This window comes from Rhinatrema bivittatum, chromosome 10, assembly GCF_901001135.1.
Source record: "Rhinatrema bivittatum chromosome 10, aRhiBiv1.1, whole genome shotgun sequence".
Taxonomy (NCBI): domain Eukaryota; kingdom Metazoa; phylum Chordata; class Amphibia; order Gymnophiona; family Rhinatrematidae; genus Rhinatrema; species Rhinatrema bivittatum.
This window is the reverse complement of record NC_042624.1, coordinates 94,166,538-94,180,972: the sequence shown is the minus strand read 5'-3', so window position 1 is coordinate 94,180,972 and position 14,435 is coordinate 94,166,538. Positions and strand designations below refer to the sequence as shown.

Sequence of the window (14,435 nt, the reverse complement as noted above, 5' to 3'; positions counted from 1 at the left end):
CCTGGGCCGTGAGCGAGAGTGGCAGATGAAACTCTTCGGACACTGGCTTCTATCGGGAAAGCATCGCTGATTGCAACGGACGCAGATGAGCAAAGGCCCAGGGGACCAAAGCTAGCGTTGAAGCCATAGAACCCAAAACCGTCAGGTAATTGGATACCAGGGGAAGCCGAAGCGACAAGCGGCGCACCTGCCCCTGAAGCTTGAGGACCCTGTCCTTGGATAGAAAGACCTTGCCCCTCTTCGTGTCGAACAGGGCCCCCAAGTACTCCAGAGACTGGGTGGGTGTCAGATGACTCTTGCTGAGGTTGACAACCCAACCCAGGGACTGCAAGAGCGTGAGGACTCTGTTGACTGCTTGTCGACACTGGACCTCGGACTTGGCCCGAATCAACCAATCGTCCAGGTAGGGGTGTACTAGGAACCCCTCTCTTCGGAGGTGAGCCGCAACCACCACCAGCACCTTGGTGAATGTCCTGGGAGCCGTGGCCAGCCCGAAGGGAGGAGCCTTGAACTGATAATGCTTGCCCAGAATGCAGAACCTGAAGAACCGGTGGTAAGATGGCTGGATGCCGATATGATGGTACGCTTCCGTGAGGTCCAAGGACTCCAGGAATTCGCCGGGGTGCACAGAGGCAATCACCGACCGGATCCTCTCCAATTTAAAGCGGGGAATGCGAAGGCATCTGTTTACCCCCTTGAGATCTAGAATCGGCCGTGAAGTACCGTCCTTCTTCGGCACGATGAAATAAATGGAATCCTTGCAAAAATCTAACACGTAACCGTGATTTATCACGTTGAGGACCCACTGATCTGAAGTTATCTTGGCCCATTCCTTGACAAACAACTGCAGCTGAGGTCCCACGTTTGGAACGACCGACTGAAGCTGAAGCGAGGGATGGACCGGCCGCATCTCACCGACTGAAGCTGAAGCGAGGGATGGACCGGCCGCATCTCATTGGGAGGCCTTGGAGGTCGAGCCCCCCGGGGTTCCACCCTGATGGCCGAACCGCTTCCCCCGAAAGGACTGAGTCCATGAGGACGACCATGAGGAACCGGAACGATTGGAAGGACCTGCGGACCTCTGGGGACGTGACCTCCTGCTACCACGGAAACGGGCTCGGTTGGAGAAGGAGGATCGGGCTCTGACCCTATCCTCAGGCAACCTGAAAGCTCTGTTCTCGCCAAGAGACAACATCAAATCGTCCAACTCCTTGCCAAACAATAATTTCCCTTTAAACAGCAGCGCCCCAAGATGCTCTCTCTCCGAAGCCTTGGACGAGCCATCCGCGGCCCAATTCCGGAGCCAGAGAAGCCGACGGGCCGACACTGCCGAGACCATGGACCTGGCCGAAGTACGAAGGAGGTCATGTAGGGCATTGGCACTATACGCTATTGCAGCCTCCAGCCGATCTGCTTGTTTGGCCTCCTGCATTAGCCTGGAGGACCTGAGCCCATCTCAAACTGGCCCGCATTGCGAAGTTACTGCAGATGGCTGCCCGGACCCCCAATGCTGAAACTTCGAAGATTTTCTTCAGCTGCACCTCCAGCTTTCTGTCCTGTATATCCTTGAGGGCCGTAGCTCCTGTAACCGGAATCGACCTCTTTGTCACGGCGGACACCGCAGCATCCACCTTCGGTAGTCGGAGAAGTTCCAGCGCATCCTCAGGCAACGGGTAGAGCCTGTCCATAGCTTTACTGACCTTTAGGCCCAACTCCGGAGTGTCCCACTCCCGGAACTAGATATCCGAAGCCGTAAACAGACAGGGGAAAGCTACTGCTGGACCCGTGAGACCCAGCAGTACCGGATCCATGTTCGCTGCCTGCCGGGGTACCACCGGCAGCGCTCCAACCCCCAGTTCCTGGAGGATAGCTGGAATAAGCGGGGTTAGTTCCTCTCTGCGGAACAACCGCACCACCGTTGGGTCATCACCCTCGACGGCCGGCGTACCTTTCCCCGCTCCCGGTTGAGAAGGACTCCCATCCGTCGCATCGCCGGCCCCCCCCAGGGGCTCTGCGACCAGGTCATCTTCCTCATGGGAGGTAGAATCAGAGTCCGTGTCCTGCGGCATTCCTCGCACAGGGCGCTTCCGCCGCGTTGCGTCGCTCTCAGAGACCGCCGAAGATCTCCTCTTCCGGGATCCAGCTGAACTGCTGGATCCCTTCACTTTCCTTGGCCTCCTTTTGCTCCGTTTATACTTTAAAATTTTGCGCAAAAGTAGCGCAAAATCGGATGAGCAGGAGGACCCAGAGCCTGCAGTTTCCTCTTCAGGCCCGGACCCCTCTTGGGACCGGGCCTCTCCAGGGGCTTTCCCCGAGGGACGTCGTTGTGGCGAAAGCGCGGAAGGCAAGCCGCCATTTGCGACTGCCACCCGCGTGGCTTCCCTGACTGTGGCCAAAATGGCCGCCGTTCCCGCGCTAAGCGGGAACGGGTCCCCCGGGCCGTCAGCAGCAGCGGAATCGCGAGGCGGCGAACGCGGCGCCCGGGATCGGCCCTCCTGAGAGACCCCCGACGAACCTTCGCCCCCGGTGGCACAAGACGCACAGACGCTGTCCCGGGAGAGACGAGAAAGCGCCGAGCAGCACGCGCGGCAGACGGATCCCCTCAGCATGCGGCCCCGATGGGAGGAAGGCCCCTTTAAAATGAAATCGAAAAACGGCGCGGGCGGCAACGAAGACGGCCCCCCCCTGAAGAAACGGGGAGCCGGCGCGAAGGAGAAGCCGCGGCACAAACAAAAACAGTCAAACACTTTTTTTTTTTTTTTTTTTTTGTAAAGAAAAACCGCCGCTGTCCACGGTCCTGTTGCAGCAGGGGTGAGTGAACCGGGCTCCCCGGTGTCACCCCCGACGCTGCTACTTCCCTAGGCGGGTCCTCGACCCTAGCAGCGGCCTCAACCAGGGGGGGATAGTCCCCTCAGAACCTTCCAAACCCCCCTGGGAGGCAGGACCAGCGGGGATGTATCCTCTCAAGAGGAAAAATTCCTAACTTTTTTTTTTTTTTTTTTTTTTAAATACCAATCAAATTCCAATTAAAGAAAAGAACCTGAACCTTAACAACCAAAAGGAAAACCCCAGGGAACAGCCAAAACCCCCAGGGACCAGGGCTGTGACCAAACCTGCACCATCTACTGGAGACAGAGTAAGACTGAGGGGCTGTGACAGGAGTGTGACCATATATGGGTGAGCCCGACAGCTCTTGCTCTGTCTCCATCTACTGGTGCGGAGTCACAACCCAGGTGTCCTGGACTGATCCTGGTACGTACAGGGAAAAACAGTTACAATGTTATCTTGTTTGGACAATACAGATTTTTACACAGACTCTGCATCTGCAAATATATTTAGGAGGGGGGCAGAAGTGTGTATGATATTTAAGGGAGTAGTGTGACCCCGAGATACTGCCTCTATCACTAAAATTCCTTTCAGGATTCACATATGAAAACCACACTACTCTCTCTGTTTCCTGGTAATGTCATCTTTGCTCATTCTGTTCTGAACTGAGGAAGAGAGAGTACTTGCTCTCCAAAGCTAGTCTAGAAATGTATTAAGTTAGTCCAATTAAAAAGGCCTCACCTTAGGGTGTGTGTGTGTTTTTATTTGTTCCCTTTTATTTTTGTGCATTTAGTGGGAATATGGCTCGGTAATGTTATGGGAGAAGCACAGATTAGTGGTTAAAGGGACTTTTCTAGGAGTTGGGCTCCTGCAGGCTCATGAGCTCAAATCCTGGACTCCCTCCGAATCTGGGCAAGTTCCTTGTCATCACATTCTTCCCTTATACCCCTCTCCTATGCCTGGGTAATATAGAACTGCTTCTTCTATCCTCTCTTCTTTGGGAGAGGTCACGGAGCCACAGGCTTCCCTGAACATGGGAGAACTGTAAAGCAGATCTCCTACTACTTGGGTGAAAATTGCTATTTAAATCCAAATTACTCTTATTTCTCATCCCAAATTTAATCATCATATAGTGGTATAACTATTAGAACCATAAAGAAAACCCAGCCAGCTCTCATCATCAATTCTAGGCCTCCTAGTTTGAAAGAAGTGGAAGACCGCAGTCTGGAGAAATGTTTCCTGATCTCCGATGACCAGGATGACCCCCATTCCGTTCATTTTGAAAGGTTTCTAGAAGGACATTGCAGGTGTTGCTTTACAACTACAGAAACATCTGCTCCCAGCACATGCATCTTACCAGCATTCAGGCCTCCGTCTGTTCAGCAGCTGTGTGTAGTTCTTTGCAAATCCAGGTCAACAGACAAGTTGTAGGCGATACCTTTTCCTTGGACTAACTTAACACAATTGTGACTAACTTTCCAGAGCTATTTCCCTTTCATCGGTCATCAGAAAAATCACCTAAAACTTGTCTACTGACCTCTAGTTCAATGTATCCACATTAATTCACATAGAAACCATATTACGTTTGTATTTGCAAATTCACAGGTACACCTCTATTTTGGATACTGTTATTTTCACAGTGTCCACAAGAGGACAGCAGATAATCACAAGAGCCTTCTCACGAAAACGGCAAATAGAGAGGAAACGGACCTGCTGAGGCATCAGCACTGTACAATGCACGAGGATAGAAGGTGTTCATCAGTTCATTAATTGCACCGTGTACTTTGTGTACCCGAGGTTTCGTGTTGGATTGCTATCAACTTTTGCCCTGGCCGCATCCTTCAACAGCAGATCTTCTCTCTGGCCCCTTTTGATGCATTATCTCGATGTCCTGCTAGTGGGGGTGAAATCTGTTTATGCCGCCCTGGCATAAGTGCCGTGCATTAGCTATGTGACATGTTTATACTTCCTGGGGAGGCTGGGTAGAGGGGGGGGGGGAAGAGCATGACTGGTACTATAGGGGCAACAGGCCTGGATATAGGCAACCACAGAGGGTGCCCTTACCTAAATCTTGGAATAAGGGAGAGTCACTGTTTTTAAATTTTACTGGATCTGGTAGATCACCACATTTTATTGGTAGAGGTTATGGAATGTAGGTCCCTCAAGGATCACCACTATCCCCTTTGCTGTTTAATGTGTTCATGAAATCTTTGGGTCAGCTTGTCTGAAGTTTGGGTTTCCAAGCTTTTTTGTATGCAGATGATGTACGGCTGGGTATGCCCAGCAAGGTCAGACCTGGGTGCCTCTGTGGGTTGTGGTGAAGATGACAGGGAATTGGTTAGAGACAAATAAGTTAATACTGATGGAATTTTCTTTTTTTCGGAGCGGGGCAGACGGGTGACAGTACCTTTCAGTGGATCAGGTGTGTTGAGGTTAGAAATTTGGGGGTGCAAATTTATGTTAGAGAGGCGCGTGTTTTTCAAATTGTGTAAGTTACAGGGTATGCTAAGGTTTTCAGTGTTTTGGGTTCAAGTGATAGTCTCTCCAATATTCGATTGTTGTAATGGTTGGATTTTCTGGTAAAAGTAAACAACAACTATAGGTTATTACAGAATATGATTGCGAGATTGATTAGAGATAACGTCCTCAATTTGTATTTTACTTTCAGCACAAGGCACATTGATACAAGTTCCATCCGTTCGAGAGATTCCTAAAGTTTCTCACTAGAACATTCGTTTTTTCAGAGACTGATCCAGAAATTTGGAATGCAGCACTGCTTGTCATGAGGTTGGAGACTGTCTGATGTTAAGAAAAAAGGTGAAAGTGTGGTTGTGTCTTGCTCTGGAGTATTTAGGATAATGTGCACTGCAGTTAGTTCATTAATTTTTTTGTTTTATTTTTATTATGTTAGTATTATTTATGTATAGATTGTTTAATTTTATTGTTGATTGATTTTATGTATATTGTATGCTAATGTTGTATTTCACACCAGCCAGGTTTACCTGAGAGTGTGGTTCATAAAAAAATTGGAAACAAAAAATAAATAAATATATTTTAAAAGAACAAAAATACCCAGGCCTCAGAGGAGCCTTCCCCCATTTGCTTTAGGGTTGTGTGCCACTGTCACATCAAAGCACTGTAGCATCCTGCTGAAATAACCCCTTCTCCTGCTTTCCAATTTCTGGTGGTGAAATCTCTGCTCTCCGAGCTCCTGGGAGGAAGCCTATCCTCAGCCTCTAGGCCTGTCTATGCACACCAAAATCTTAAATCCATCCCTCAGGGCCCACACCAACTGCTTTAGCCTCAGGCAGCAAAAAGAACTAAATTACCTGGTAAATCATTCTGGGGGAGGGCCCAGGGGGGAAAGGAGCAGAATGTACACATCTGTCAACAGACAAAACCGCTTTCAGATACATTTCAGAAGTGTTCTTCAGCTTCCAATATGCCAAACTTTGTATTCTGAGCTAGCTGCCATTTGTTGAAGAGTTGAGTTGAGCTGTGGAAGACCGGTTTCTGAAGAGTCTGAGTGGAATCTCCCGATGAAGGCATCAGTGGATGGCAGTGTCGGGATTATGTTTGAGCACTTTAATCTGAGTGGGACACTAAGCTAAGTGATATTTAGGGTTTTAAAATATTTTTCAAAGATATACCAACAATAAAACATTTTTTAGGGGTAAAAGTATTATTGTGGGGAAAGGTCTGTGACATGATTGCGAGTGCTACATTTACGATACTGCGGGCAAGAGCCTGTAGATTAAAAAAATAAAGCACTGAAATATCTGATACCATCCCCTTTGAAAGGAAAGAAAAAAATAAAATAAAAACATTTTTTTTGTGGTTAAAAGTCTTCTCAAATTCTTTATCTTTTGTGCCATTTTGAGTAAGTGACAGTTATCTCTGGGTCTGGCCAGCTGACCTACCCGCTACTTATCAGGAAAAGTGCTGCACGGCCCCCCAAGAATAGAGTATCGCAAAGTGAGACTCGGATAGCTGCAGATCGCGAGGTACGCCAAGCAGAACAGAAAGCCTCTTGCCCTGTGGCCATTTTCTGCCTCTCTCTCTGTCGCCCTTTATTCATTTCTATCTCCAAACTTCTCTTCCTCCTACTTCTTTCCTTTCCCCAGTTACCAATTCACCCACCCATTTATAACATGGGGAGGTCAATTTTTAAGGTCATTTATGGGGTAAATACCAACTTGCACATGAAAAGAGGGCATCTTTCTGAAGACTACCATCCTGCAATACTGCTAAAAATATGCGTGGAAGTCAATATTCAATGGGATTAGTCCGGGTGACTTTGGAATTACTGGACGGACAAGCCCCAAGGTTTTAAAATTCTTTCCCCTCTATCCTGATAAATTTTATCCATGTACTATTTATCTGGCTAAAGAGAGGGGGCGAAGCGGTGTTTCAGGGCAGGCCGGATAACTTTAGACACGCCAAGATGCAGTCCTAAAAATGTATCCGGATAAACTTACTCGGATAACACTGGATGTGTCTGGGCCTATTCAGTGATGTGGCTGCCCCTCTAAATATATGGGGGTAAGGTGCCCACCTATGATTATCCAGCAACTTACCTGGCCAAGCCGTGGGCTGAATATCGACCTTTCGGTGTTTCACGATGCCCTATGCTTTTAACTGCATTTTGAGACTGCGTTCCTGGCAGCGCTTAGATCAGGGGAGGAATATAGCGCACAGGTTATTTTCCGTGGAAAAAGTCTGCAGGTACATTTTACCTGTGGCGCTTCAAAGGCAAGGAGCAGGCGTACTTTCACTGTGAGAACGGCTCCAAGTGTGGACAGTGCCCTAAACAGTCTGAAGCTTTCACATAGGCCACAGGCAGCCACATATTGAGATCTGGCTAGCCTGAACTAGAAATAAATATTTAATTCTGACTTTGACAGTAAAATATCAGATCCCGGTGTGAAGCCACAGAAAAAGGTCTGAATCAGGCCCCGCTGTGTACCACTATCCCTTTATAATACAAAGCACAGTGTCATATCAATACGCAGCAAAACACGCACACGACTCATACTGCAAACCACTGGCCGAGCAAAGGACAACGCCTGGGTTTAAAATTTTAACAAATGCAGATACTGCAATGCTCATTTCTCAGTCTTCTAAGCAGGATTCCAGAAACCCACTTAATTATTTCAGGTCAGCGACTTAAATCCACAAATGAAATGTTTCTCCGTTCTCCACGTTGTCTCTTCTCACTCCAGGATTTTCCTGGACCTTTTACTGCCATAGCCAGCAGGGACTACACATCAGAGCCAAAGGACCAGCAAAGAGGTGCCATCACTTTCAAGTGACATGGAAACATTAGCGATGTTTCTGATGATATTTTGTGCCACTTCCCAGTCAAAACTACACACAAAATAACGACATATGGTTTTTGTCATTCATGTTCTTTCAGCGTGTGCTAAAATGCTTTACTGCGTACCATTCACAAAGTAGCATGCATTGTAAAAAAAAAAACAAAAAAAAACTAATGAAACAATATCCTTTTAAGAACGGTATGAAAAATATGAAATTAGTGAAAAATCCAACCACCACAAAAAACAGAATAGGTTTCCAAAATCACATTACTGCAATGAGAGTATGCTCCGTGAGGACGCACACACCCATATGCCCTGCCATCAAGCTGTGTGCGCTGGAAGTCCTGATTGCTCTCGGGATACAGGAAATTGCCCTGCTAGATTTGGAGGAAATCTCACACAGACAAAACTCAGTATACACTCAACAGCAGGAGTAAAAAATCGTGCTTTATCGTGACCTCCAATCCGCTTGCCGCTGGCGGCAGTACTCACTCATTGGGGGTGCCCATCTGGCCGCAGAACTGCCCGTTGCTGTCTGTCGGATAAACCGCTTTTCTGGGGTCCCCATGCACCCACGCTGTAAAAAGAAAGAAAGAAAAATACAAAATGAAAAGCCATTTCTGAATGCTCTGCCAGCAGAATGTTAGGGAGTTTAGATTGAGGGTTGCTGACCCACTCAAGTGCACCAGCGTGCCAGTAAATCAATTCCTTTAGCCGCTATAGCTGACGGCTCCCGGAGATTATTGATTATCCTTAAAAGCTATATTTCTTAATTAAAAAGAAAATAAAATATGGAGAAGGCATTTCGTCAGCGGTCATTACACATATTCCTCTAGGGCAAATCTGGAGAAAAGCCAGGTGTGAGGTAATGCAATCAATTATTCTGCAAAATAGAAAGGTCCTGAAAGTGTGGGACCTGGGAACGCAGCCACACTAAGCGTCTTTAGGGCACGGCCAATACTGCAAGGCAGACTTTACGGTAACTAACTTCCAAGTCAATTCACTACATTAAATCTAGTGCTATGTAATTAGGAGCTGCTTCTATATAGTGTAACCAGAATGATTTGATCTAAATGACAATGGGCTTCTGTCAATAGACGTTAAATCCCTGTACAAAGCAGCAAGACACAGTAGAAGGCCTGCGGTTAGAATAATGGACTGGGAACCAGGAGATCTTGGTTCAAATCCTGCTTCTGTTACTGACACTACTTAGCCCCTCTGGCAAAATCACTTTGTTTCAGGTACCCATAGGGAGGATAACTTTCAAAAAGTGTGCGCAGCGGCATATACCGGCATATATGGTGGATTATAAAATAGTTGCGTATATGATATACATGCGTTTTATTAAATACGCATATCTCTACTCCACAACATTCACGTGAATAAATGTACTGCATTGAAATCACGTATATGAATGCACTGAACGTACGTACTTTTCCTATTTAAAAAAAATATACACGCATTTTCCATGTGAAAGTAAGATAGGACTTATTTGCATAAGTCCCAATTTACGGGCAGAAGTTGACTAATTTTAAAATATGCACGTGTGAATGAAATTAAGCAGTTTGCCAATTAGTTAGTCTACCAGTTCACCCAGTTCTTCTCCAGGTCATTGAGACCTTCCTGGTTCTTCAGCCTTCACTCTCACCAGTTCACCCAGACCTCCCACCCAGTCAGTGCTGCACAATAAGCACGTTTAATATCACTTAGCAGGTGTAAGAATACGCGAGTAGGCTGGCAAACGCGCACGTGTGTCTTTTAAAATAGCAACTCGCGCGTGTGTTGGCTCCCGCCCCGGAATGGGCTGAGACCGCCGTTTTTTTAAAATACACATATGTGCACATGAAAGTGAAAATATGCGTGTATTTTAGACTTTTATACAATACAGAATATGCAAGTAGAGGGTACTTACTTGTATTTATGCTAATTTTAATGTGCATAAAGTTTTGAAAATTCACCCTCTGGATAGTAAGTTCTCGGGGGAAGGAAGGCATTGCAACTGCATTGTATTGGGTTCAGACTGATTATATAAAAGCAAAAATAATGACTGACATTACAGTCAATCATAAAGAATTTAAGAGTAATGGGAATGCTTGGCCTAAGGATATATTTAGAAGGTAGGCCTCACTGGATTCAGCTCTCTCATACCAACCCTGTATCACTGTACAGAAGGGGTAAACACCAGATGTGTAGGATCTGTGAGGAGGAAGTTCTCACGCTGGCCATGTTTTGGGAAATCATACGAGTCTCCCAAAACAAGCTTCTGATGACAAGAAGGGTATAACTAACAGAGGCTGAGATGGAGATGGGCAGAGAGAAAGAATTCTCACCAACAAAACCAACTCGGCCACCCTCCTCATAACCGTAAGGAAACTACATGATTGCAGCTTTACTGCATTGTTTTCTGGAGTGTAATCTACTAGTAGGGATGTGAATTGGGCTTCAGACGATTGAAAATATCGATATTTTCAAAATCGTCAGAAATCAGGGGCTCCCCCAAAACGATAGGAAAACCCCACGATATTGATCGTGGGGGTTCCCTTATCCCCCCAAAAAACTTTTTACAGGTACCTGGTGGTCCAGTGGGGGTCCCGGAAGCGATCTCCTGCTCCGGGCCGTCGGCTGCCACTAATCAAAATGGCGCTGATGGCCCTTTGCCCTTACCATGTGACAGGGTATCTGTGCCATTGGCCGAACCCTGTCACATGGTAGGAGCACTGGATGGCTGGCGCCATCTTGTGCTCCTACCATGTGACAGGGGCTAACCAATGGCACCGGTAGTCCCTGTGACATAGTAAGGGCAAAGGATATTGGCGCCATTTTGATTACTGGCAGCAGATGGCCCAAGTGCAGGAGATTGCTCCCGGACCCCCGCTGGACCACCAGGGGCTTTTGGCAAGTCTTGGGGGACCCTCCTGACCCCCACAAGACTTGCCAAAAGTCCAGCGGGGGAGCGGGAGTTCGCTCCAGGGACCCCCACTGGACCACCAGGTACCTGTAAAATGTTTTTGGGGAGGGGTTCAGGAGGGTGGGGGAAGCTAAGGGGTTAGTTTTAAAGGATCGGGGTGGGTTTTTTGTTTATCGGCTCGGGCGCAGCCGATAAACAAAACCGCGATCGGGCCCGATGCAAAAAAACCCACATGTGAATCTGAACCGGAATCCGAACCGATTACGGTTCTGATTCACATCTCTATCTACTAGCATTAACAATAAGCACAGTGATTATCCTGGTATCTACAGTTGGGCTGACTCGGAGTGTGAGTGTGGCTTTGTGTTTTCTGGAGTAGCAGATCCTGTCAGGAAGGGAGCCCCGCAGGATACTGGCTTCAGTTGCATCCAGGGCAGTAGGATCCTGCGAAAAGGTGCCCGCAGGACACAGGCCTTGTTTCTGTTTCAGGGGGAGGGAATCTGGCCAGGGAGCTCCTTGGGGTTACCGGCCCCTGTGTGTCCTCGCGTTCTGCCACACCCACACCCAGTGAACCTGTAACAGCAAACGTCTCCCGTTTCACGCCCTTCCAGACCTCTCCAAACCACAGCCTCACTTGCTAGCTTTTCCTGTTTGATCCGCCATGAAACATTTTAGCAGCATCCCCCCGGCAGCAGAATTATTTCCAGTAATTCCACTGCTGATTCTGAACCTCCCTCTGTGGGAAGAATCCTTTTCATTCACTAGGTCTGGTTTCATTTTTCCTTTAACTTCTGAAGAAGGTTCTCCCCTTTGGGTGTGCACATCCCTGCCATGTGAACTCCTTGTTGGGTCTGCCAGAGATAGTTACCAAGGCAGTTAAACAAACTCCTTTTAACACATATCTCATTTGCTAAATTTTCACCAGTGCAGTCCACGAGCAGATGGCACGAGCAAAGCTCTCAGCAGCCCTGCTAAAAAGAAAAAAAAAAGTGAAAGGAAATTTGCATCTTCCATGAGCTGCGATAACTGTAAGTGGGAACTGAATTTACTGTGTCAATGCTTTGAATTCACCGCATGTGGAACCACCGACTGGGAACAGGAATTGCAGCGACTGAAGAAATGGATGCTTCAGAGAGCATTACTTAGGTCCTGGAGAAACACAGACTCTTTGTGGGCTGGGATACCTGTAACTGGACCAACCAAAAAAAAAAAAAGAGAACAGCAGCACCTGAGCTCGGAGCTCCAGAGACTGCATAGAGCTGAAGAAGGGGCTCGACACCTCATCTACACAAGATGAAGGAACTCCCGTCCATTAACTTGAAAACATTCTTAAAATATATTTTTATACAGATTTTTCCATTGCTTTATTTTTTAGTATTCTAGAGTACAGTGGAGAGAGATTTTGAGGTAACAATTCGAAAGGAGTATAGCTCGATTTAAGCAACAAACTTAACACCACCAAACAAATTGTAAAATTATTTTTTTGCTCAATAAATCAGGATATTCAACTCCCAATTGACAATATGAAATCAGAATTACATAAATTTTAAGTTGATGAAATTCATTAGAGATATAGCAGATTACCAGAATGATCAATTTACCCATGAATGTCAATCAACAGAAAGAAATATTTAAATACTAAAGAATGGCAAAAGTATATATCATCCAAAATATCAACTAATATCACAAAATATAAACACCAATACAAAAAATTAAAAAAAATATTTTAATGAAAAAGAATGGAATTACAGTATAAAAATGCAACTACAAATGTACCACCTCACAGATATAAATGCATCACCCACATATAAACCTAAAACAAAATGCAACATAAAAACGACAAGAAAACAACAAACAAAAAAAACAACTTTTAACACAAAGCATTTCACTAATCTCAGCATCTTCAGGGAGAAACACAATTGAAATATTTCTAAAGTCAATATACCTCTAAAGTTCATCCAATGTTAGTGGCATAATCTGCTGAAAAGTAGTACTCCACTAGGACAGGACCCATTAAATCTAAAGGTCACAAATTCAATCAGGTCACAATTCAAACTTGAAAGACGTGGAAACTATGTCAAATCACATGCCAATCATGAAATGAACTACATCTAACAGTACACCCTTTTCTATAGATAAAACAAGCATATGGCATCATAATCCAAGCAAGTTTCTTCCACATTGGCATATACGTGTCCATCCAATGTTCCTGACAGCATGGTCGAAGACTGATATAGCATTCAGTATTCAAGGAGACATCCACTTCACATCATATTTATATTATAAGAAAAAAAATACATCAAAACACACTTCCAAATTGCATAAAACAAAATCAATGTAAGTATAAATTACAATATTACAAAAAAATAAATTTCATGATATCAGTTTAAACGTATGAGCTCCTCATGGCTAAACGCCAACCTTCAAAATCAGGTCAAATGACCCACACCCCCACCTCCAATCAACTGTTCTTACATACAAACAAAAAAGTGCCCACCCAATTCAGGCAAAATGACCAAACAATTTTTTCGTTAACTTTTCTGGCGATATAGTCTTCAAAGAAAAAAATCCATTGCTGTTAGATATGTCAGAATAATTTATTCAAGTCCCCACCCCTTCTACTTGTCACACATTAACACAAAAAATTAACCAAATGGTGAGTCTGCATCCAATGATGAACTAAAGGTGCATCCAAATACCCATTCGGAATCCTGCTACAGTGCTCCATAATCCAGATCATTACCTTCCTCATTGTTTTCCCAACATTTAGAGGTAAAAAAAACAAACCAAACTCCAAAGGGTAACATCTCTTTCTTTCTTTCCTATATATCATATAGCAAGAGGTGGTTGCCTCAAAATATTTTACAAACATACAAGCTGCAAGGGCACAGGATAATGCAGATCACAGATGCAGTTTCACAAGTGGTGTATGACTTTAAAAAGCACCTCTCTCCCAACAGTAGGGTGTTGAAATGAAGAAAGATTTCAGAGCAGCTATTACAAGGGCAATATTCAGTAAGAACTAAATCTAAATTTAAAGGGACTGGTGATAATTCTGAATGCACAAAAATGTTTTGAATATTACAAGATCATTGGAAGGTAAAAATTGGTTGAGCCAAACCTTGAAAATCATGTAATAGATGTCAGTGCCATTTAATAATTTCAATTGCTCCCCCCAACCCAACTGAAAAACAGTAACATACATACCGGAGACAGAGAATCATGTGGCTCCCGAAAGAAAAGCAACAAATCTCGATTAATAAATTGTGCTCGTTTATAAGCCCAACAGACCATCACATGTGGATTATTCCACTTTAGAAAACATTGATTCAAATCATCAGTATGTCTTTTGTAATCGGTTACAGATGAACAAATTCTGTGGA

General features: G+C 45.4%; 1 protein-coding gene across 1 annotated transcript in view; it reads right to left on the bottom strand.

Annotated features, from left to right (window-relative positions):
* Nucleotides 1-14,435, bottom strand: part of SLC44A5 (solute carrier family 44 member 5) — a 114,933-nt gene that overhangs the window by 51,529 nt on the left and 48,969 nt on the right. The window contains 1 exon segment of the mRNA XM_029617875.1: nucleotides 8,637-8,721. Within this exon segment, the coding sequence (XP_029473735.1) occupies nucleotides 8,637-8,721 (85 nt within the window).